This window comes from Callorhinus ursinus, unplaced genomic scaffold, assembly GCF_003265705.2.
Source record: "Callorhinus ursinus isolate GAN/ISIS: 27379988/994484 unplaced genomic scaffold, GSC_fseal_2.0 scaffold1, whole genome shotgun sequence".
In the NCBI taxonomy this organism is placed as follows: domain Eukaryota; kingdom Metazoa; phylum Chordata; class Mammalia; order Carnivora; family Otariidae; genus Callorhinus; species Callorhinus ursinus.
The window spans coordinates 33,969,895-33,992,396 of record NW_027397063.1 but is presented as its reverse complement, the minus strand read 5'-3'; the positions used below and the strand labels follow the sequence as shown (position 1 = coordinate 33,992,396).

Below are 22,502 nucleotides of genomic sequence, written 5' to 3'. Positions count from 1 at the left end.
TTATAAAAGACAACTCTGCAATGATCACTAAACTAACATTAGTACATATAAGTCAAAATATTTTATGGATTATATCTGTAAGCTATGAGACACATTATGACATAAGAAGTCGACAGTGCCAGTTATAATTTTAAACAAACCCAATGGAAGACAAAATTATATTGCCAGAAGAAAAATACCCCTACTTATTAAAAACAGCAGAAAGTTTTAACTCCTTATATACCAGGGAATTTATAGCAGTAAACATCTTTTAAGATTGACAGCCTAATGGTCATCTTCTGAAACCAGAATAAATTGTTTGTCCACCTTTCTTAAGATTGTAGGATAACTCTCCTGATACAATTTTTCAAAACTCATTATAACCTCCCCTATCATTAAATTTGTATGTATACTTTACCATTCTACAAAATTTACAGCGTGACATGTTTGTATAACTTACAGGTCCTAACAGCAATATCTTAAAAGCAAATCTAAAGCCTTTGAAATCATGAAAGTTTATGGAAGTAACAACTAAACAGAAAACATATGTTACAGTATTAAATAATATCAATAGAAGAGTGAGAATGTGAATTCTCAGGTAAAAAAAATTATTTAAGACACTAATAAATTATTTTGTTAGGTATCTACCACTTAATTGCCTATCACCTCTATACAAACTAAGTTATGCTGAACATATCTCATAGGGCAAAAAAACACCAAAAACTTACTATCTGACATAGGCACTTGTGCTCATTGACCAATTTTTCCAGAGAGAGGCATTCAATCACATCAGCTTCTCCTAAAGCCCCTTCCTTGTCTTGTTTATTTGCCAACCTAGAGAGATATAAATGAAGTAGTTTTATAGCAAATAATCATAAAGCCACTTAAAAATATTGTGATCATGTTCTTATTCCAAAGATTTAATTAAGCATACTGATTACAGAACACACTGGTTCAAAAGAGTATTGTAGTGTTGGGGTGCCTGGGCGGCTCAGTCAGTTAAGTGTCTGTCTTCAGCTCAGGTCATGATCCAGGATTCCTGGGATTGAGCCCTGCGTCAGGCTCCCTACTCAGCGGAGTCTGCTTCTCCCTCTTCCTCTGCCCCTTTCCCCCCTCATGCTCTCTCTCTCTCTCTCAAATAAATAAGATCTTTTTTTAAAAAGAATTCTAGTATCTATTTCATCATTTTTTCTTGATTTATTACTGCTAAAATACGTTGGTAAGAATTGACCTATAAAAAGCACAAATCAACTAAACAGAAGAGTCAAGAACACAAGCAATAGGGCAATAGGCCAACAACAAAAAATGCTACAAAGAGAAAAAGAAATGGACTTCCACTGCTCTCAGCCATCAATTCCAACTTTCATGTTATGTCCTTATCTTCCTAAAATACAAACTGTATCATGTTTTAAACACCCAGATAGTCATACTGAGCCTGTAATATTTGAGCTCATCTGTATTCTCAGTGTGTGAATGTGTCCACATAAATGTACAACTTACTGGAAAGGTAGGGTCACTTTTAATTTACTTGGCATAGCATTGGGCATAAAAACCATGCTGATCAGTTAGGAACAAACTGGGGAAAAACAAAATGAAAAACCAAAATAAGTTATTAAAAAAATAGGAATTGGGGTGACTGGCTCAGTCATTAAGCATCTGCCTTCGGCTCAGGTCACGATCCCAGGGTCCTGGGATCAAGCCCCGCATCAGGCTCCCTGCTCGGCGGGAAGCCCGCTTCTCCCTCTTCCACTCCCCCTGCTTGCTCTCGCTATCTCTCTCTGTCAAACAAATAAATAAAATCTTTAAAATAAATAAATAATTAATTAAAAAATAGGAATTACTACAAAAATTACTATAAATTACTGTTTGCCTATCAGATGGCAGAGATCAAAAGTTTAATAAAACACTGTCTTGGTCAGGGTTTGATAGACATTTCAGAGGCAAATATATATTATTTACTAAATATGTAGAATAATAAATCTAATGAAACCTTATCACCTATTTTTAAAAATTATCAACATTATGCCACTCTTGCTCATCTACATATCCTCTACTTTCCCTGCCCAGTTGTTACTTCACCCAAAAATTAAAAAATTAAAAAAACATTACCATAACACCACTATCACACCTAAAAAAACTAACATTTTTCAATCTTTTTTGTTATGTCCAAATTCAGATCCAAACAAGATACACATTACAACGTATTCATTTAAATCTTTTTAACATTGTCCCTAGTCCCAACACTTACACCCCTGCAATACCACCACTACCACCTCGTTTCCTTCCATGACATTTATTTGAAAACAAAACAAGTCCCATATCTATAGAATTTCTATAGAATTTTATAGAATTTCCTGTGTTTAGGATTCGACTATCTTCCTTATAAGGTCATTTTAACATGCATACCCAGTATTTCCTATATCTATAGTTAGATGCGCATCTGTAGGTGTGACATCTGCAGTTAGATGTACAGGCTGGATGAGTTTCAAGTTGAAATCTTGACAAGCATATTTCACAGATGGTGCTGATACTGAGAAGGCAGAGAATATCTAGTTATAGAACATTTAGTGATTTTAAAATGGATCAGTGGATTTGGCTGGAGTCAGCTTGATTCATCCAAAATAAAGTGCCCCACTAACCTCTTTTTCATCGAATGATTTTAACAGCCATTAATGACCTTTGCTTAATTTCATTATTTTATAAGAGCTTAAAAATCATGATTTTTCTAGTTCTATGAATTACAACTAGAATTTACTCTGAATGTCTGAATTTACTAGCTGGATTTTGCTTTAAAAAAAAAGTAAGCTTTCATCACCTCCTTGGTAACTCTTAAAATACAATTCAGATGAAAGTCAACATAAATGTTTGATTTTTGCCTTCATTTCTTAGTTTTCATAAGAATGAATTGGTGCCCTATCAACCTCCAAATTGCTTTCTTTGGTTTGTGGGGGGATATCATTATGAACTCATGGATTTTAAAAATGTATTTGATGTGTTTCAATTTATTATAGTCATTGTTATTTTTGAGGCTCAAAGTTACCCATTTTTGGTCAGTGGGAATCCCCTTTGAACTAGCTCCTGTGTTCTTTTGGTACAACTCAAATAGGCTTTGGTAGCTTCTTTGATTTCTCATTTAAAAAAAAAAAGAAAACCTGCCTCCTTAGCGCAGTAGGCAGCGCGTCAATCTCATAAAAACAAAACAAAACAAAACAAAACAAAACAAAACAATGTCCCAGACCTGGAAGCATCAATTTCTCTAAGGAGCCCTGATTCCTTTCAGTAAGGAAGGAAATGGTACTTTAAAGATCACAACCTGGGGACTATGGGCATTTCTTGCTATTAATGCCATTGCTTCTAGACCCTCTCAGTGAATAAAGCTAGGAAAAATGTCGTTTCGTAAGAAAGAAAAAAAAATCATGAGCTCATATTGATCTTTCCATTTTAAATCAAATATTACTTATATTTTACTTAGCTTAATTTGTATCTCTTTTTTTCTTATGCCTGAAAACTAGTTCTTAATATATTAACATTAACTATTTCTTTATCCTACAACATATATAAGTTTCAACATAACAATACCAATATTATTACTAAAAATCCTACTAAATGCAGATCAAAAGATCTCTTTGTGAATATTTTTGTCTGTAATATACATCCCACAAAAGATGCATGGGTCAAAATACTCAGTTTTTAAATTACTTGGAATAATCCTTCTCTGTGTGGCTATCCCACCACCTAGATATGTACCCGGGTTCATTTGTTTCAGGCTTCTTTTGCCTTTTAGAGATAGTTTTATTCTTTTAAGACTGAATTTTTAAAACATTTATATGGTTCCAAATTCAAAACTATAAAAACAAGGTACAATCAGAACGATTTTCCATCTCTGTCCCTTTTCTTCTCTATTCCTTCCATTCTCCTATAGGTAACTATTTTCATTAGTTTTTAGTTCATCCTCCCACTGTTCCTTTTGGAAAATACAAACATGTACATGGGGAAAATGGTATTTTAAAGCACACAATTTGGGGACTATGGAAATTCATTGCTATTGACTGGTGATGGGGAGGGTATTTGCGTGTGTGTATCTCTACCCTCCATTTCTTCCACTAGAACTAGTTAGTATACTATGTACACTCCCGTGCACCATCATGCTTTTTTAAAAAATAGTAAATCCTAAAATTACCCTGGAGCAGTACAAAGAAATCTTTTTTATTACTATATTCTTTATTAATAAGCAAAATGATCGTTATACAGATGTTTCATTTATTCAATGAAGCCTACACTGAAGGACTTTTGGGTTGTTTCCAGTGATTTGTTTTCACAAAGAGTACTGTGAAGAGTAAGTGTGTGAAGGAGTTATTTCTTATTTTGGAACAGATTCTAGGAACTAGGACTACTAAATCAAAGAATAAATGCAAATTTTGATAGATATTATAGTAATATCCCTCCTCTTACCCTCAAATCATAACAACTCAGGCAGCAAAAAAGGAAAGGTAAGGATATTTAGTAGTTTGAGAGAAATTTCATTTCTAAAATTTCCTATAAATATTCACTCCGGTAAAAATTAATTTTGAATTGTTATACTGATGTTATAAACAGTATCACAGATTGCTCCACAACTTTATAGTTTTTCTACACTGAAACTATGTAAGTAACTTATTTTAAAATGAAAATAGCATGGGGTGCCTGGGTGGCTCAGTTGGTTAAGTGACTGCCTTCAGCTCAGGTCATGATCCTGGAGTCCTGGGATCGAGTCCCGCATCGGGCTCCCTGCTCGGCGGGGAGTCTGCTTCTCCCCCTGACCCTCTTCCCTCTCGTGCGATCTCTCATTCTCTCTCTCTCAAATAAATAAATAAAAAATTTAAAAAGAAAACAGCAGACAGATATAAGTAAAAAAGAAAGGGGTGGAAGGTTCAAAGACAAGCTCTTTTCTGGCTGTTGTAGTTCTGAAATTCGATGATTTCATGAGTTAAGCCTAAAATAAAATAGAATTCATTTTAAAGTAAATGGACTCTAAAAAGCCTTTACACCAAGCTTGTTTCCATTCCTATTTATTCTAAATTCTGTATATTTAGCAAGTTTTGATACCTAAAGAAAACAAAGTAACCTCTGTTTAAATACAAATCAACTTTTTTGTAATGTATTTTATATATAATACAGAATTGGGATTACAGAGACTGTGCCAAATACTCAATGTAGGCAGTTTAACAAGGACTTCCTGTTACCAGCTAGCTCCAATGAAAATGATCTTCCTTTAATCTAAAGAATGGGCGGCTAACAGGCAAAACCGGATTCTCCAGGTGTGAAGTAAGCAATTTGTTCTTCTCATTTGATACTAACAGCAAAAGGACAACTTTATGTCTAACTTATTTGAGTTCATTATTCGACTTTCAATTATGTTAACTATATGAAACCCATACAGAAATTAGCCTGTGAACCATAAGACACAGGCTTAAATAATTTGATTGAAACGTTACAGATGATACTGTTTTCTCTTAAGGGCAGGACTCCAACACCGAAGGTGGAAAGCAACAAAAAGAACAAGACAAAGGTAAATAAACTACTCTTTTTTTTTTTTTTTTTGGTACCTTTCAATGCAAGACATCCATAAATTGAAATGTGTCACATTTAAAAATAACTCAATAAATAAAGTTACTGGTTTGCTCAGATTTGGACCAGGCTATATAAATATAGCAGATTTACACTGCTAATATACTGAATAAGATTTGGGTTTAGAGCTCTTAAAATAAGGCACTGTAATAAAAATCAACTTTTTTCTTTTAATTCCTTTAAAATATAACTTCTTATTTTGGAAACAGGCGAAAGTCAGATCCTCTAAAAATAAATAAAATTCTTTCTTTTGTAGACAGACTATAAATTAGTCATACTGTGCTTGCTTTAGAGAACACTTTTACATTTAACTGTGAAAAGAAGCTTATGCCTAAATCTGACACACATGTATGATTTTTTTTTTTTTAAGTTAAGGTAATTTTCTATAAGGTCTTGATTTCTTCATTGTTGTTTTAAACAGGAAGAAATTAGAAAATAATTTTGTTATAAAAGGACTACAATAAAAATATCAAAATACTCAGTTTTAATGTTTTAGTATATTAGAAGTACTTAAATTATAAAATTCAATATAAATATATTGATTTGACACTTAAAAAAATTAAGTCAGCATTATTTAAATGCAACACATAATATAGGTAGGTCTAATACTTTCAAACTTAACCAATATAAAGAAGCTTAACCAAACTTATTTTTTGATATTTCTTCAAAGTTACTTTGTAATTCCTACAATGTTAGAACTTAAGTAACTCATTTTCAATCAAAATAATAATGACTTTTAAAAATGTACTAAGGGTGGACTTGAAAATTGGCTATGATATACCTACAACATATTATCTCCATGGCTATGTAGTTTCAAATTTAATATAAAAATCATGTCATGTACATACAGCTTAATCAGATAAGTGAGAGTTCAAAATTATACAGTTCTTAAATATTTAAACAAAAATGGTCTTGTTACATTAAGCAAGTTAACTAAACAACTTATTTACAACAAATAGGTAGAATGAAAAAAGCACTGAAAGACTGCATTACAAAAAGTATCAGATAATTTAAGCTTTGAGAGAATATATGCAATTTACCTATATATATATATTTTTTTTAGTTTTCCACATTTAAGTAGCCAAGGAGGTGAATTTTCCAGTAACAGCTGCTTTCACCTTGAACTAGGAAAATACTGCAAGTTGTCTGCATTCATAAAAGCAAGAGAATACTCCATTTTATGTTGTATAAAAACTGGTTACATTTATTAAAATATTGTATTTAATAGGAACTATAGAAAGAAATATCTTACTGGAAAAAAAAACTATAAATCTGTCACTATCTATCCCAGAGCATATTTCTTAAAGCATTAGGTAATTTTTATTCATATTTCTGTTTTCTGGGAATGTCCCCTGTTTGTAAAAGGGTGGAGAAACTTTTGAGTCATACAAGGTTTACTTTTCTATTTCCTAGAACAAACTGTCAAAGTTGATTACAATATTTATAAATTAGTCTTCTAACTTTCTTTTTGCAAATACCATGTTTAAGCTCAAAGATAAGTCAGTTATTAATAGTACAATTCAAAACCGTATAGCAATACAGTAAGCTAAAAAGGCTGAAAGATGGTTCATATTTGGATAGAACTTTCCCAACACTAAGAAAAATAAATTTAAAGTACGGAAAAGATTACATACAATGATGGTCTCATCAATTTCATGCAGCTAAGCTATTATACTTTATGGCTTCATGAACTCTATCTCTTCAACTTTCAAATTCTAATGTGCTTAGATATCTCACTTTGCCTTATTCCATTTTATGAAGCTGTAAGATTAAGCAGTTAAACTGGAAATAGTTATGCATGTAGTTATGAGCATGCAACTACTAGAAAATGCAATTTATATATAACATGTAAGTGCACTGAGTACCTACATTAAGTCACTTTTTGGAGAGACTAACAAGGATTTAAGGAACATTCTGAATTAGTTAACTCTGTAAAGATAATCACCTATGACTTTCACTCAAGATATACAGATATTCCTCCCTCTTATACAAACATATAGAAGTGTTTGATATAATCTTAAAAAAAAGACAAAATTTAAAACTGCATCATTATATTTGAAGTAAGAAAGACAACCTTTACAAGGGCAAGAGTCAAATATGTTGGTTTCCAAAATTGGTGACAGTAAAATTTACCTTCCCAAGAGCACTTTGCAAAGGCACACTGTGTTACAATATCAATTTGAAATATCCTATTCCTTAACAATTTTTTCAAACTATGATGCTTGAGAAAAAGGCTTTTGATGGCATTGATCATTTATTTCTAGTTAAAAAAAAAAAGATCTATCCAGCCATAAAAATATTAGAGGAGGTTGTTTTCAGGATTTCTTCTAAACCATGCAACCAAGGACAAAGTTGGGGACATTGTAGTTCTTGAGAACTGTGAAATTTAAACATTACCAAAAGCTACTTAGCCATATAGAGAAGCATTAAATAGGATTTAATTATCATGAATAAAAAAATCAGAATTGGTTTTGTTTTGGTTCCCCCCCTTCCATTTCTCATCTGAGCCTCTAATACTGTCACTGCTTTTTTTTCCCACATATTATCAAGAACACAAGTCAGTTTTATTTCATTTTTTTTTAAGTGCAAAAACAGCATAGCTATGTCTCGCATAGTATAGACATTGTAGCTGTAAGAATTAATACTAACAGGTTAGTAGAAAACAGAAATCAGTGTACATATATAGAAATGAAGTATAGCTCACTTCTATCTATCTTATTTCAGCCTATTACTACAAGCCAAAACAAAATACAAGAATCCTCATCTCTACATGGTACCAAGGATAGGATTCAAAATTTCTTAAGAGACTTTCTGTAACATAGGTATATGAGATCAGAACCAATTCTTTTTCCTCTTCTAAACTGTAAAGTGCTTAATTGGGCCTAGTTATATTAAAGGTTATAATAAAGCTGCAAACGATATAATTATTTTAGCACCAATATGGCTGTATTACTTCCTACAAGAACATTTTTTAGTATTTATAGTAATTTATACTAATTTATTATAGTATTTATACTAATAACACAGTATTTGATACAGATCAACTTTATTTGTAGTATATTTCACTAGGATAATCTACCTCTATTCACTATGGAATGGGGAAAAAGAACAGATCTGCAATCAGGTAAGCTTATATCTGACATTAGGCTCTGCTACTTTTTAGTAGTGTGGCCTCTGGCAAGTCACTTTACCTTTCAGACACTAAGAAAGAGGAATAGCTAAGAAAGTCAACATCCATATAAGGGGAATTCCAAAGAAAAGAATACAAAGAAAATGGAAGAGATGATGTTTTTAAAAAATTAGGACCCTCCCCCCAAAATCCTAAATACATGAATTTCTAGCTTGAAAAGAGCCACTAAATTTCCAGCAAATTAATGCAAAAAGATGTACTCCAGGTCATGTTATTGTGAAATTTCTGAACACCAGGAATAAAAAGAAAATGCCAAGGCTTTCATGAAAGGAAGAAAGAAAATAAAAGACCCTAGATAAAATACCCGGAATTTGACAGCAGATTTCTTAAGGGCAACAAAGGATGTTAGATAAAAATGCAGCAAGGTTTTCAAAATTCTATGGGACTATAATTTCCAAGTAAGAATTATATCTGCAGGGCGCCTGGGTGGCTCAGTTGGTTAGGCAACTGCCTTCGGCTCAGGTCATGATCCTGGAGTCCTGGGATCGAGTCCCGCATCGGGCTCCCTGCTCGGCGGGGAGTCTGCTTCTCCCTCTGACCCTCCCCCCTCTCATGTGCTCTCTCTCTCTTTCTCTCTCTCTCAAATAAATAAAATCTTAAAAAAAAAGAATTATATCTGCAGAAAATATACCATTCAGGTGTTAAGGATAGAATAAAAACACTTTCAGAAATACAAGTTATCACTATATTTGTGTTTTGAAAAAAAAAAACTATGGGTATGCCCCCAAATCAAGGGGATAAACCAAGAGATGAGGAACTAGGAATCAGGAAGAGATAACACACAAGAGAGGAGAAAAATATCTAAACACAACTGCTGTGTGGTAAATCAGGTCATACTAGAGGGTTCCAGGAAAGAAGCCTCAAAAGATAACAATAATAAAAGGAAATAAAAGAAAAAGAATACCTACTGTATTTGAATATATTGAGAGGATACCTTCAGTTCAGTTGAAGAGTTTTAGATTGAAATAGTAATGCACATGCACAAAATGAGGCAACTGAAAAACTTAGGTAATTAGTATCTTCAAGAGAAATTTTAAAAGTTACATGTTCTTGATCTGTGTGGTGGTTACATGGACGTGTGAAATTTCACCAAACCATACATTTTTATTTTGGGCATTTTCTGTATATGTGCAAATATTTCAATGAAAAACTTTCTTAAAGTGAAAATACACATTTCCTAGCTCTATCCACTGAAAAGGCCTAGAAATAACAAAAAATTATGTGAGAAAGGAAACACGACCACAGTACCTATGTGACTCTGGCATACATAATATTTGAACTAGAAAATTGTGTAGTTATAATAATATAAACACAGAATAGTGACTAACCAAAAATTATGATATAACTACATTGAGAGGGAAAAACTGAGGGAAGGCTCAGGGTTTAAGATAAAGTTAAATCCACATCTTTCTTAGCAGAGATTCAATATAATATCTAAAACTGAAAAAGCAAAAACACCTACATAGGCAAATTACTTAGAAACAGAGAGTTTAAGAGGAACATACAGCTAAGGAGTTGAAAATTACTGCATTTGGGAATGGGGAACTGGAAATGAGGTGTGCTGGGGCAGGCAGATATCAGCAGTTTTATCTTTACACGCCTTGAAGTGATTTGACTCCTTAAACTGCCTATTTGTGTTAATTTGAGTAAAATAAAAATCATATTTAAAAAGCCAATTTAAAAAAGGAAAAAGTTTATGGCTATATCAAAAGTAACATGACATCTTAAACACTTTGGGGAGGAATTTATTTTCAGCATCAATAAGGTAATGCCAGAGAGAGCATATAAATAAGGAAGTAATATATAATACTAAACCAAACAAAGAGTAGGGAGCTATTCAAGGTAAATCATTAAGCTAACTGACTTTAGCATCAACCTCCCTCTACACTGGAAAGATGGTTAGTTTTTATCAGAGGTATATAGTAAATTATGGTTGGTAATTCTGCTTTCACAAAGTTGCCCCCTAAGAAAAAGTTTCTATAATCACTTCCCAATGTTTTTGAGTGTTTTTAAATATCGATACCAACATAATCAAAAAATTTTTCTTAAATTTTTATTCATTTATTTATTCATGAGAGACAGGGGGAGAGAGAGGCAGAGGGAGAGGGAGAAGCAGGCTCCCAAGGAGCAGGGAGCCCGATGTGGGACTCGATCCCAGGAACCTGGGATCATGACCCGAGCTGAAGGCAGACACTTAACCAACTGAGCCACCCAGGCGCCCCATAATCATAAGATATTTAATAAAATACTGAATACAAAAGAGCATATAGATGATCCCAGCTTTATGTAATACATATATTCCGGGAAATTTATGTTATATATCTTACACTGGGAAAAGCACTGTCTAGCAGCCAGGAAATCTGGCATTATTTAACCAGTACTACCACTAACAAGCTCTGGGTAAGATATTTAACTTTCCTGATTTTCAATTTCCCTATAAGAAAAATGCAGAAATTGATTAGTTAACTTACAGGGATTAATCTTTTGGATTAATGCCAAATAAGTCTAATCCCGCTTATATATACAGACCTACACATTTCAGAAAACAAGTGTAGATATCACCTACATCTCTTTTGCAGGACAAGTATTTCCATTCCTTTCAGTGATTCTCTCTGTACTATGGTCTTCCAATCTTATCCTTCCATGACAGTTTAGAAATTCCCAATTTATGAATTTTTATCTCAAAACATCACAACTTAACACAGTCCTTCTTCTACTTGCTTTGACTAGCCTAGAGTCATCTAGCCTAGAGTCATTTTCTTAGTCAATCTAGACACGACACTATTATTCATGAAAGCATTATTCTGATAGAAATCTCCAATAATTTTCATAAGCACTGCTATGAACACAGGATCTTCCATTTTATAGATATAAAGGTGTTTTCTAAACAACTACCTGTAATATTTTACACCTGTCCTGGTTAAACATAATTTTGTTACTTTTAGTATAGTGTTCTATGCTATTTTAATCTTTGAATCCCAACTCTGTACTTCAACATGCTGAAGATCTCTCCAAATTCTGTGCCATCAACGTATTTGATAAGTATGCCTTCTGTGACAACATCCAAATCAACAAAATATTTGCATAAGCATATCAAATACTAAATCCCATAGCATAACAACGTAACATTAGTAATACTGGTTGATTTTTTCCTGGCTTATACTGATATTATGTGTGGTTCAATGCATTATTTGTAACTCCCCAACAGCTTCTTACCTGCAAAAATATCATGAGAGGTATTGTTAAATGCTTTTCTAAAATCAAGATGTACTGTGAAAATATTTTATGAACATAGATTGCCTTTTTCAATATATTTTTTAAGTTTTCATTTAAATTCCTGTTAGTTAACATGCAGTTAAGTTAGATTCAGGTGTACAGTATAGTGATTCAACACTTCCATACAACACCCAGTTCTCACAGCAAGTGCACTCCTTCATCCCCACCACCTATTTAACCATCCCCCACCCACCTCCCCTCTAGCCACCATCAGTTTCTTCTCTATAGTTAAGAGTCCATTGCTTGGTTTGCCTCTCCCTCTCTCTCTCTCTCTTTTTCCCCCCCTTTACTCATTTGTTTTGTTTCTTAAATTCCACATGAGTGAAATCATACAGTACTTGTCTTTCTATTTATTTTGCTTAGTATAATACACTCTATAATACACTCTAGCTCCATCCATGTCATTGCAAATGGCAAGATATCATTTTTTTTTTTTTTATATAGCTGAGTAACATTCCATTGTATATACATACCACCTCTTCCTTACCCATTCATCAGTCCATGGACACTTTGGCTGTTTCCATAATTTGGAAGTAGACACTGCTGCTATAAACACTGGGGTCCATCTATCCCTTTGAATTAGTACTTTTGTATTCTTTGGGTAAATACCTAGTAGTGCAATTGCTGGGTCCTAGGGTAGCTCTATTTTTAACTTTTTGAGGAACCTCCATACTGTTTTCCCAAAAGTGGCTGCAACAGTTTGCATTCTCACTTACTCAAATCACTATTTATAAATTATGTACACCAAAGTTAATCCTGTGGATAATGACCAACACAGGATATGATGTCAATATTATCAGCACCACCAAACAAGACTTTATATATCCTCATGTTTGAAAAAAATAGCACTTAAATGAATGGACATAAATTTTGTTCTAAGTCTGGATATCTTTGCAAAGGAATGCTACCAGGAATATGTTTTCATATGTATGTAATGGATAAAAAAAACACAAAACTATGTCAAATAATGTTAATCCATCTAGAAGCCTCAGAATTTTTAAAATAAATTCAATATTATCTATATTATTTCAACTGCTCAAATGGAATCTGCCCTGTCACTATCCTGTTTTTAACTGAATTATGCATATTTAGCAAAATGAGTTTAAGATGACATAGGTCAAATTAACTGGGAACAGTATCTTTAGTAGTAAGGGCATTTTCAGAGTGCCCTTTTACTTCTAAAACTTGAAGATATGGCCAAATCTTCCATTTAAAGATATATCCTCTATATGCACAAAAATCTACTATGTGACAGTATCATGACACTGAAGTATTTATCCGGGGGGTAACTGTACCTTTATCACTGCTCTCTCAGCTACTTCACTCAACTAAACAGGACTCATAATAGGCCCACAAGATGCACAGTAACTTATAAATTATTTTATATTACTTTTCCTATTCAGTTTATGTTTATGAGGAAATTCTTAATGATTTTTCTAATTTTTCAACCTCCTTTCAGAAAACTAGGATTTTTCCTGGAAAACACACACAGCTCTGTGAAACCAATTGCTACTGACAGAAAATGCCAAACTTTTATTTGTTCAACACAATCATTTTTGCTTCTTAAGAGGAAAGGGAAGATGAAAGACCGACTTCAAGAATTAAAGCAACGAACAAAGGAAATAGAACTTTCTAGAGACAGGCATGTGTCGACTACAGAAGCAGAAGAACAAGGGGTGTCTTTGCAGCAAGCTGTTATTTATGAAAAAGAGCCTGTAGCTGAGAGACACCTACATGAGATCCAAAAATTACAGGACAGTATTAACAATTTGACAGATGATGTTCAAAAATTTGGGCAACAACAGAGAAGTCTGGTGGCTTCAATGAGAAGGTTTAGTCTACTTAAGAGAGAGTCTAGCATTACAAAGGAGATAAAAATCCAAGCAGAACACATTAATAGAGGTTTGGATGATTTAGTAAAAGAAGTTAGAAAGTCAGGGGCTGAAAATGGTCCATCATCAGTGGTGACAAGGATACTTAAATCTCAGCATGCTGCGATGTTCCGCCAATTTCAGCAAACTATGTTTACATACAACGACACAATAGCAGCAAAGCAAGAGAAGTGCAAGACATTTATTTTCCGTCAGCTTGAAGTTGCTGGAAAAGAAATGCCTGAAGAAGAAGTAAATGATATGCTTTATCAAGGAAAATGGGAAGTTTTTAATGAAAGCTTACTTACAGAAATCACTATCACTAAAGCACAACTCTCAGAGATAGAACAGAGACACAAGGAACTTGTTAATTTGGAGAACCAAATAAAGGATTTAAGGGACCTTTTCATCCAGATATCTCTTTTAGTAGAGGAACAAGGAGAAAGCATCAACAATATTGAAATGATAGTGAACAGTACAAAAGAATATGTTAACACTACTAAGGAGAAATTTGGACTAGCTGTAAAATACAAAAAAAGAAATCCTTGTAAGGTACTGTGTTGTTGGTGTTGTCCATGCTGTAGATCAAAATAAAGAAGCTATTTTAGACATTTTTTCCAGCTTTAGAATGAAGATGTCTCATGTTTCAGCGTCTTTTTTCATTTTAGAGATCCATTCACACACCTTTCATCACTATTAAGTCATGATTTTCCTCTTTAGCTTTTACCTACTAGAACAACAAAAACTTCTAAAGTCACTGACAAAACAAGTCTTCACTTATTAAACTAAAAACAGTATAGTTAACTTTAAACTCACAGGTTAACTACCAGAAATGAGATCAGTGATTTTACATTTCTGTTCAGGTACCAAGTTCTATTATATATTTTTGTTAACTTTCAATGCCTTAACAAGATGAGTGTCAGTAAGTGACAACTGCTTAAACAATCCTTTTGGCTCATTTGAGAGCATTTCAGTAGTTAAGAAGCGTATATAACAAGAACTCAAAGAGTGCTATATAGATTTTTTTTAAAGATTTTATTTATTTATTTATTTGACAGAGAGAGACACAGCAAGAGAGGGAACACAAGCAGGGGGAGTGGGAGAGGGAGAAGCAGGCTCCCCACTGAGCAGGGAGCCCGATGTGGGGTCGATCCCAGGAACCCAGGATTATGACCTGAGCCGAAGGCAGACCCTTAATGACTGAGCCACCCAGGTGCCCCCAAAGAGTGCTATATTAAAGCAAAGTCAAATCTTTTATGCCCAGATAGGTCCGTTAACTCAGTGGTCAACATATCCTGAGAAAATCCAATTATGTACTCGATGAAGAATCTAGTTGGTAACTGGGAGCTGAATCTAGTTTAAGGCCGAAGAAAGTAAGGCACTGTTTTCCTGAGCTTGGCTCCATTCAGGACACTGTATTACAGATCATTAAATTTGACAAATAAAATAAAAAATAAAGGCAATTACATTCTTGAAAGTTTCTCCATCACTTTACCATGAAGCTGAGCACTACACTATGGGCTAGGGATACAGTGTGAACTCACACAGGTATAGAGATTTGGAATTCACATTTTAGTGGAGAAAGCAGGTAACACACAAATATAAATATTAGGTAATGTTAAGTTCTTGGCAGAAACTTAAAGTAAGATGTTGAGACACAGATGATTGGAGTGGCTTCTTTTGGTTGGGTGGTCAGTGAAGACCTCTCTGAAAGGCAATATTAAATGAAGATATGAATGATGAGGACGAGAGAGGGTATATCCCAAGCATAGAAAACAAACAGTTACAAAGATTCCGAGGATGATATAATTTACTCTGTTTAAAGAAAAACAAGCAATACACCTGTATCATAGTAAGAAAACAGTAATGAGGTAAGAAATAAAGTTAAGAAAGGTCAGTAGGGGCTAGCTTTAAGGCTTTGTAAGCCATGTAAGTCTGAAGTTTACAGCAAATGTAATCAATGCAAGGCCCTCAAGACTATTTTGGCCTGAAAATAATGTTATATAATTTATATTTGAGAAAAACCATTCTACTATGTACTACGTCTCACCATTGTTCTAATAATTTTACATTTTTACCAACAAAACACTGAGGTAGAGCAAGGTTAAGTAACCTGCCCCAGGTCACAGAAACTGTGAGAATCAGAATTTGAACCAAGGCAGTCAGATTCCAGAACCAGTTCTTAACTATTAACTATATAAGTAGTGATGAAAAAAAAATTAGACTAACTTGTGATAGATTTAAGAGCTAGAATCTACAGGATACTGATTGGATGCTGATGTCATCAGGGAAAAAGAGATAAGGGTTTCAGAATTGGGAGTGAAAAGGAAATCTAGAATTCTCTTTTGGCCAAGAGATGCTGAGATTACTATAAAATGCCTAAGTAGAGGTTTCCTAGATATTAGCTGTATCACCAGGAGCTCTTGGAAGAGGGAAGGGCTAGAACTATAGATTTGGATCATTTGAGTAAACAGTATTTAAGGTAAGTATTTAGAATGAAATCACCTGAAAAGTTTGTGGATGTAAAAAAAAACAGATGGCCAGAAAAGAGCCTGGGGTAGAAAAGTTAATAAAGCAGAAGAGTTCATAAAGGAGATTGAGAAGAAACCATCAAAGAAGCAGAAGGAAAACCAAAAAAGTGTGCTACAATGTAGTGTTAAAAGAACAAAGTTGAGGAAAAAGTCAACTTGAGGTAAATAAGAACAGCACACTGACAGCGGGTTTGGCAATGTGGAGATAATCTGTTGACTGCAACATGAGCAGTTTTAAGGATACATTGTAGGGACAGAAGCACAAGTGGAATATGTTGAAGAAAGAATGCGATATGAGTAAGTATAGCAGCCACTATAGACTATTCTTCTATTCTTTCCAGCTGTGTGAATAGAGGATTATCAAAAGGAATTAACTGCTGAAGAGGAATGCAGAGTCAAAGGATTCCATAATACTTAAAGTTAAGAAACAGAAGAGTACATCCTGCTAATGCAAATGATCCAGAGAGCCAAACTCTTGACATAAGAAAGGGAAGGGATTATATGCAAAACTAGAAAGGGGTGGAATCTGTAGTACAAATGGAGAACCTGGCCTTGGACAGGAGCTGAAGCACTTTTTCCAAGTAATCATAGAGAAGGCAACATTCAGGAATAAAAGCACACAGAGAGAGCTGAGCAAATTTGGTGGTCCTAAATGAGAGAATTATTTTGTGGTAGTTTCTACTTCCTAAAGAACTGAGGCACAATTATTAACTGAAAGCACAATGGAATTAAGGGAGAACTGGAATATACATATACATACATCCTAACACTATAAAATAAATTTTAAATTATAAAATATAAAGAAATTGAAGAGTTTTCTATTCTGTCAATTATCAAGTATTACTAGAGAAAAAGATGTTTCACATATCAGCTCCAAATGTTTAAAGAACTTTATAAAAAAGATAAATTTAAAACCAATGATGAACTCTCCACCTAATCAGGTGGTGATTTCTTCTGGTTTTCTCAAGTTGCGCTATAACCTTTAATCTAGTACCTTACTGACACTTGTTTATAATTGTTCCTAAATTGTTTATCATGGAATCTGAGAAAATTAAGTATTATTTACTACTCACTAGCATAATTATGTCCAAATGGATTTGTAAAATAGTAATTTTCTATTAGTATTTATATCTGCACATAGTGCTTTTAAAGCAAGACTTAAGCACAGAAAGATTCTAGCAAAGCAGTCCATCACATGTATCACATATAATTTTCATTGTTATATTTTAAAATCAACTAGAATCACCCTGGGGCACCCAGTTGGCTGGCTCAATCTGTGGAGCATGTGACTCTTGATCTTGGGGTTGTGAGTTCAAGCTTTATGTTAGGTGCAGAAATTACTTAAAAATCAAATCTTAAAAAAAAAAAAAAAGAGGGGTGCCTGGGTGGCTCAGTCGGTTAAAGGGTCTGCCTTCAACTCAGGGCATGATCTCAGGGTCCTGGAATCGAGCCCCATGTCACGCTCTCTGCTCAGCAGTGAGTCTGTTTCTCCCTCTCCCTCTGTCTCTGATCATGCTCTCTCTCCTTCTCTACCTCAAATAAATAAAATCTTAAAAAAAAAAAACCCTAACCTAAGCAACAAAAACAAAAGGATTCTTAATTAGTTGAACATTTTGTATATATTTTATTTACACACTCAATAGGCACTAACGGTAATTTTTTTCGTTAAAATCACTACCTTAAAGAGAAAAAATTACTAAGCATTAGAGGTATAACATTAGGAAATCTACTAGTAAAATTACTATGATTACTTGGGCTCATATTCTCACCTACTAAATTATGTCATTTTCTGTAGTCAAAAGCTTCATGTAGCCTGAATTCATATGATGAGACACTTTAAAACTTGCTCTCCTAAACCATCTCCATCCAGGCACAACATATCATCAACAATACCCACTCATATCCATCATTACATTTACAGAACACTAATAAAGCACTGCACTAGCTGCTTTAAATGCATCATTTGAAATTCACATGACAACACAGATACTAAAATCCTTATTTACAAGTGCAGACGTGGAAGCTCAGAAAGAGCAAGTAAGTTGCCCAAGGCCTGTCTTTACTCCAAAGCCCATGCTTTCCCCTATACCAGTCATTCTCAACTTTTGTTGTGCATCAGAATGATTGGAGAACCTGTGGAAAAAAGCCAGAAGCATTTCCTGGCCCCACCCTCAAAAATTTAAAAGGTCTGGGCTGATGCTGATGCAGATGGTCCCCAGAAAACATCTTGCTAACAACACTACCAACAGGTTTCTCTCTGTTGTATTGTTTTTATATAAAGTATGTTCGGGTGGGGAAGGGAAGGATGGCAACTTCTGAAGGTTCCTTATGCATAAATTACCTAGGAAGTCAACCAGCTGAGAAGCTTCACTATGAAATACAGCTGCTAAGAGTGAAGTTGATACCAGTAGAGACAAAGGAAGACTTCAGTAAGGAAGTTCTGAGGTAACTCAACAACATAACTAAATAAGGTTAATGAAGATGACAGCTTGGTAAGGTTCCACCGCAAGAAGAGAAATCTTAAGCCAATGGGCCCGATACATACAGTGAGTAGAGTTTTCAGATGGTAAAAATAGTAAGTTAAAGGACATACCACTGTATCTAAGGACTAAGGGATTAAATGACATAGGGAGTCCATATTTGCACACTCATAAGTTTCTAGCAATCTAAAAAGTACCCAGGTTCTATTTATTATTTAAAGGTCTAACTTGGTATAAGTGCATTTTCCTCAAATTCTAATGACACTATTAGGATAATTCATAACCTTAGTTAACTTCTAAGCACTTATAGTAAAGAATATGACTCAAAGAAATTTGCAAACTAACGTTTTCCTAAAATACTGTCTAGAAAAAAGGTGACTCAAGTAGGCATATAAAGGTTGGAGACAAAAATCTTCTATTGGAAAAGTAATAATAAAACCCTGGTTATTGTTTCTCCTAATATGGAAACTCACTGCCATGGTTTTTAACCTTTTTGGTCATGAAATCCTTTAGGAATTTGATGAGAGTTAGGATCTGCTCCCAAGGAAAAATGCACATGCACTCGGGATTGTGTATGTGATTTCAGAGGGTCCTGGGAGGCCATCATAGGTGCAAAGATCTCTGGGTCAAAAATTCTTTTTTATTGAAATGTTCATAACACCTAGTAAGATCCTATCAGAGATATTATGTTTTCTTCCCTGAGTGAAACTCCTCTATATTACTTTTGTTGCAAATCATCTAATTCACAATGTTTGGCCCAAAGTTAGGTCATATAACTCCACAGAAAAACAGACAGTATGTAATGAGAAAGTGGCATATTCCAAGAGTTCAAATGTGCTAACACAAAGAGAATTGTTATTATCCTGGGAGGAAATTTTAGCCTTGGATCTCCAGAGTTATCCCAGTTTTAAGTATTAGAAGATTCAACCATAAAAAAGGAAAGCTTCAGCTCAATCTTTTCCAGAAGTAATCAACAAATAGTGCCTTGTATTATTTATGAAAAATGGTGGGTGTTGAACTTGAAATTTGGGCTTACTGCTGGGAATGGGGTGGGAGGACTGTGAAATAGGTACAAGGGATAAAGAGGTTAAAAATTCCAGCTATAAAATAAGTCATGGGAAAGAGAAGTACAGCATAGTAATGAGTCAATAATATTGTAGTAACTGTACGGTGAGATGGTAACTACACCTACCAGGGTGAGCGTTTTGTAATGTATATATAATTGTTGAATCACTACGTTGCACACCTGAAACTATTATATGTTAACTATACTTCAACTAAAAAAGAAATTGGGGATTATGTTGATTCCAGTGCTACTGATACAACTGCAAAAGTTGTTTACTTTTTCTACTGGAAAAGTCTCTATCTGTCCAGAGTATCTAATTTTAGTTTTTTTTAAAATTAGGTTATAAATTGTTAAAGCAAGAGTATGGGAGTACATAGGGCAGATAATATAATTCATACCTTAATCAGAGTATAGGTTAATCTCTATTGTAGCTAAGAGAGTAAAAGGAACACTTTCTAGGTAAATAAACAGGTTAATATGATTACAGAGCAGGAACTTTGAACAGCATCTATTTTAACTCTCTTTAATCACTTTTACTTTTTTACTGAAATGGGTTCTTACAATTCCCTATAGTATGGTTCACATGATCATATATAGCTTAATACAAAAACAGAATTACAATATTTTACAGCTACTTTTAATATAGAAGAGGCATTTAACCACTAAGTCCAAAGAAGTAGAGTGACTTGCCAGGGTCATAAACAAATTCACATCAGCTCTTAGAATCCAGGTTCCAGACCCTCCATCTTCTCTTTAAACCCATGGTTTTTCAACTTTTCACAATTTCAGAGATTTTAATCAAAATATTATGCTCATTAAGTAGTAAATGCTATAGAATGGTACAAGAGACTTTCTGAGCTAATAAAACACAGAAGACTAGTGATGTTCTATGATTCTGACCTTTCAAGAGAGCCCTCAAGTCTGACATGAAGTGAAATGTGGCTGAGGCTTCATTTGCAATGACACATGCTGTGAGGCTGGTGTGTAAGAGCAAGTCAGGCCGAGCCAGAGACCGCCCCAGGACCTGCTACTGTGGTCACCTAACTTTGCTTCCCATAGCATGAATGAAGCCCAGCTCCATCAATTTGTAATTTTGTGATTATAGACAATATTCTAATTTTTCAGGTTTATTTCTGTTGAATGGCTGAATCTTCAGAAGTTTTATATTGTTTGCTGTTTTTCATCATTGGAGGGTAGGAAGAGGAAGTTATCTAGGTATTGCAGTGAGTTCTGAGAGGTTCTTTGGGTCCTAAATCAGCTAATTTAGGCTCAGACACGGATGAACAGAAGAAATTAGGTGCTGTCATTGAATTCTGCCCATGATAGGTCCAGATATTTGTGGGCTGAAAGGAAGCAGCTGAGTGCAACAAGAAGCACTGTAGCCTGCCTAATTCAGGTACCCTCCCCCTCCGTCTCCACAACCCACCAGGTCCTAGCACTGAGCTTAGCAGGGTTCTGCCAGAGGCCCTTCCCACTTATTATCTAGTGGAGTAATCAATGCCATACCTATTATGGGCTAGGGTTGTATCAGTTAAAACAGAATTTATCTGCATGGAGCAGAGAAGGCAACGTGAATGACTAAGCAGATGAACTGTAAAATGATCAAAAGTGTATTTTAAAGAGCTTTCATATTCTTTATATATACTTGCATTGTTTCACTTGTTAAAGCATGTACTGTTTTTGTAAAACATCAACTTTTTTGGTAAAACATCAAATTCTGACAATTTGAAAAACATCAAATTAAACAAAAGACTCCTGCTAGCAATGTAGAGGAGAGCTTGGAGGATGGGCAAGACTGTAGGGAGACTGCTTAGGAGACTGTTGCTCTCAGAAACACAGGTGAGAAGTGCAGAGGGATTACAGAGGGGATTACAGAGAAGTAGAGACTCAAAGGATATTAAGACAGTAACATCAGTAAGGGAAATTACTTGTCAGTCAGAGAGAAAAAGGTAAACAGGAGAATTTCCAAATACAGGTTTTGTATAGGTATTTAAGAGGGATTTAGAAACATATAAAAAAGAAGTGGGGGTACAGGGGCCCCTGGCTGGCTCAGTCAGAAGAGCATATGACTCTTGATCTCAGGGTCATGAGAGTTTACTTAAAAACAAATAAATAAATATATGTATTTTTTTTAAATAAGAAAAGATGGCATACAAAATTTTATATATTATACACAACTGTATACATTACAAATTTTGCAAAATATGCATAGGAAATTCATCAAAATGTTAGCAGTGATTGGCATTGAATGGTCAATCAACATTTTTTAACTCCCTCTTCCCTACGTGTACTAAATTTATTAAGAATGTGTACTTTTTGTACATTTTGTGTATTTTTGAAGCACACTCATTTCAAAAAGCAGTTTACCTTTATTAAAAAAAATCCTTTCGTTGTAAAATTCCCTTGGAAAAAACTGGTCAAATGGCAAGCCATCCTATACTTCACAAGCAAATTATAGTATCCATTATTAATTCTCATGTCTTTGTGAGATCTCAGTGACTA

At 34.2% G+C, this 22,502-nt stretch overlaps 2 protein-coding genes across 5 annotated transcripts in view; one reads left to right on the top strand and one right to left on the bottom strand.

The window, feature by feature from the left end:
- Nucleotides 1-22,502, bottom strand: part of ARL13B (ARF like GTPase 13B) — a 67,993-nt gene that overhangs the window by 21,037 nt on the left and 24,454 nt on the right. For all 4 annotated transcript variants that reach the window (XM_025873090.2, XM_025873074.2, XM_025873082.2 and 1 more), the window contains one exon: nt 708-813. In XM_025873090.2, coding sequence (XP_025728875.1) covers nt 708-813 — 106 coding nt within the window. The remainder of the gene's footprint in view (nt 1-707; nt 814-22,502) is intronic.
- Nucleotides 11,043-14,868, top strand: STX19 (syntaxin 19). The gene has a single exon (XM_073898946.1). The coding sequence runs from the start codon at nt 13,459-13,461 to the stop codon at nt 14,515-14,517; it is 1,059 nt and encodes a 352-aa protein (XP_073755047.1). The 5' UTR covers nt 11,043-13,458; the 3' UTR covers nt 14,518-14,868.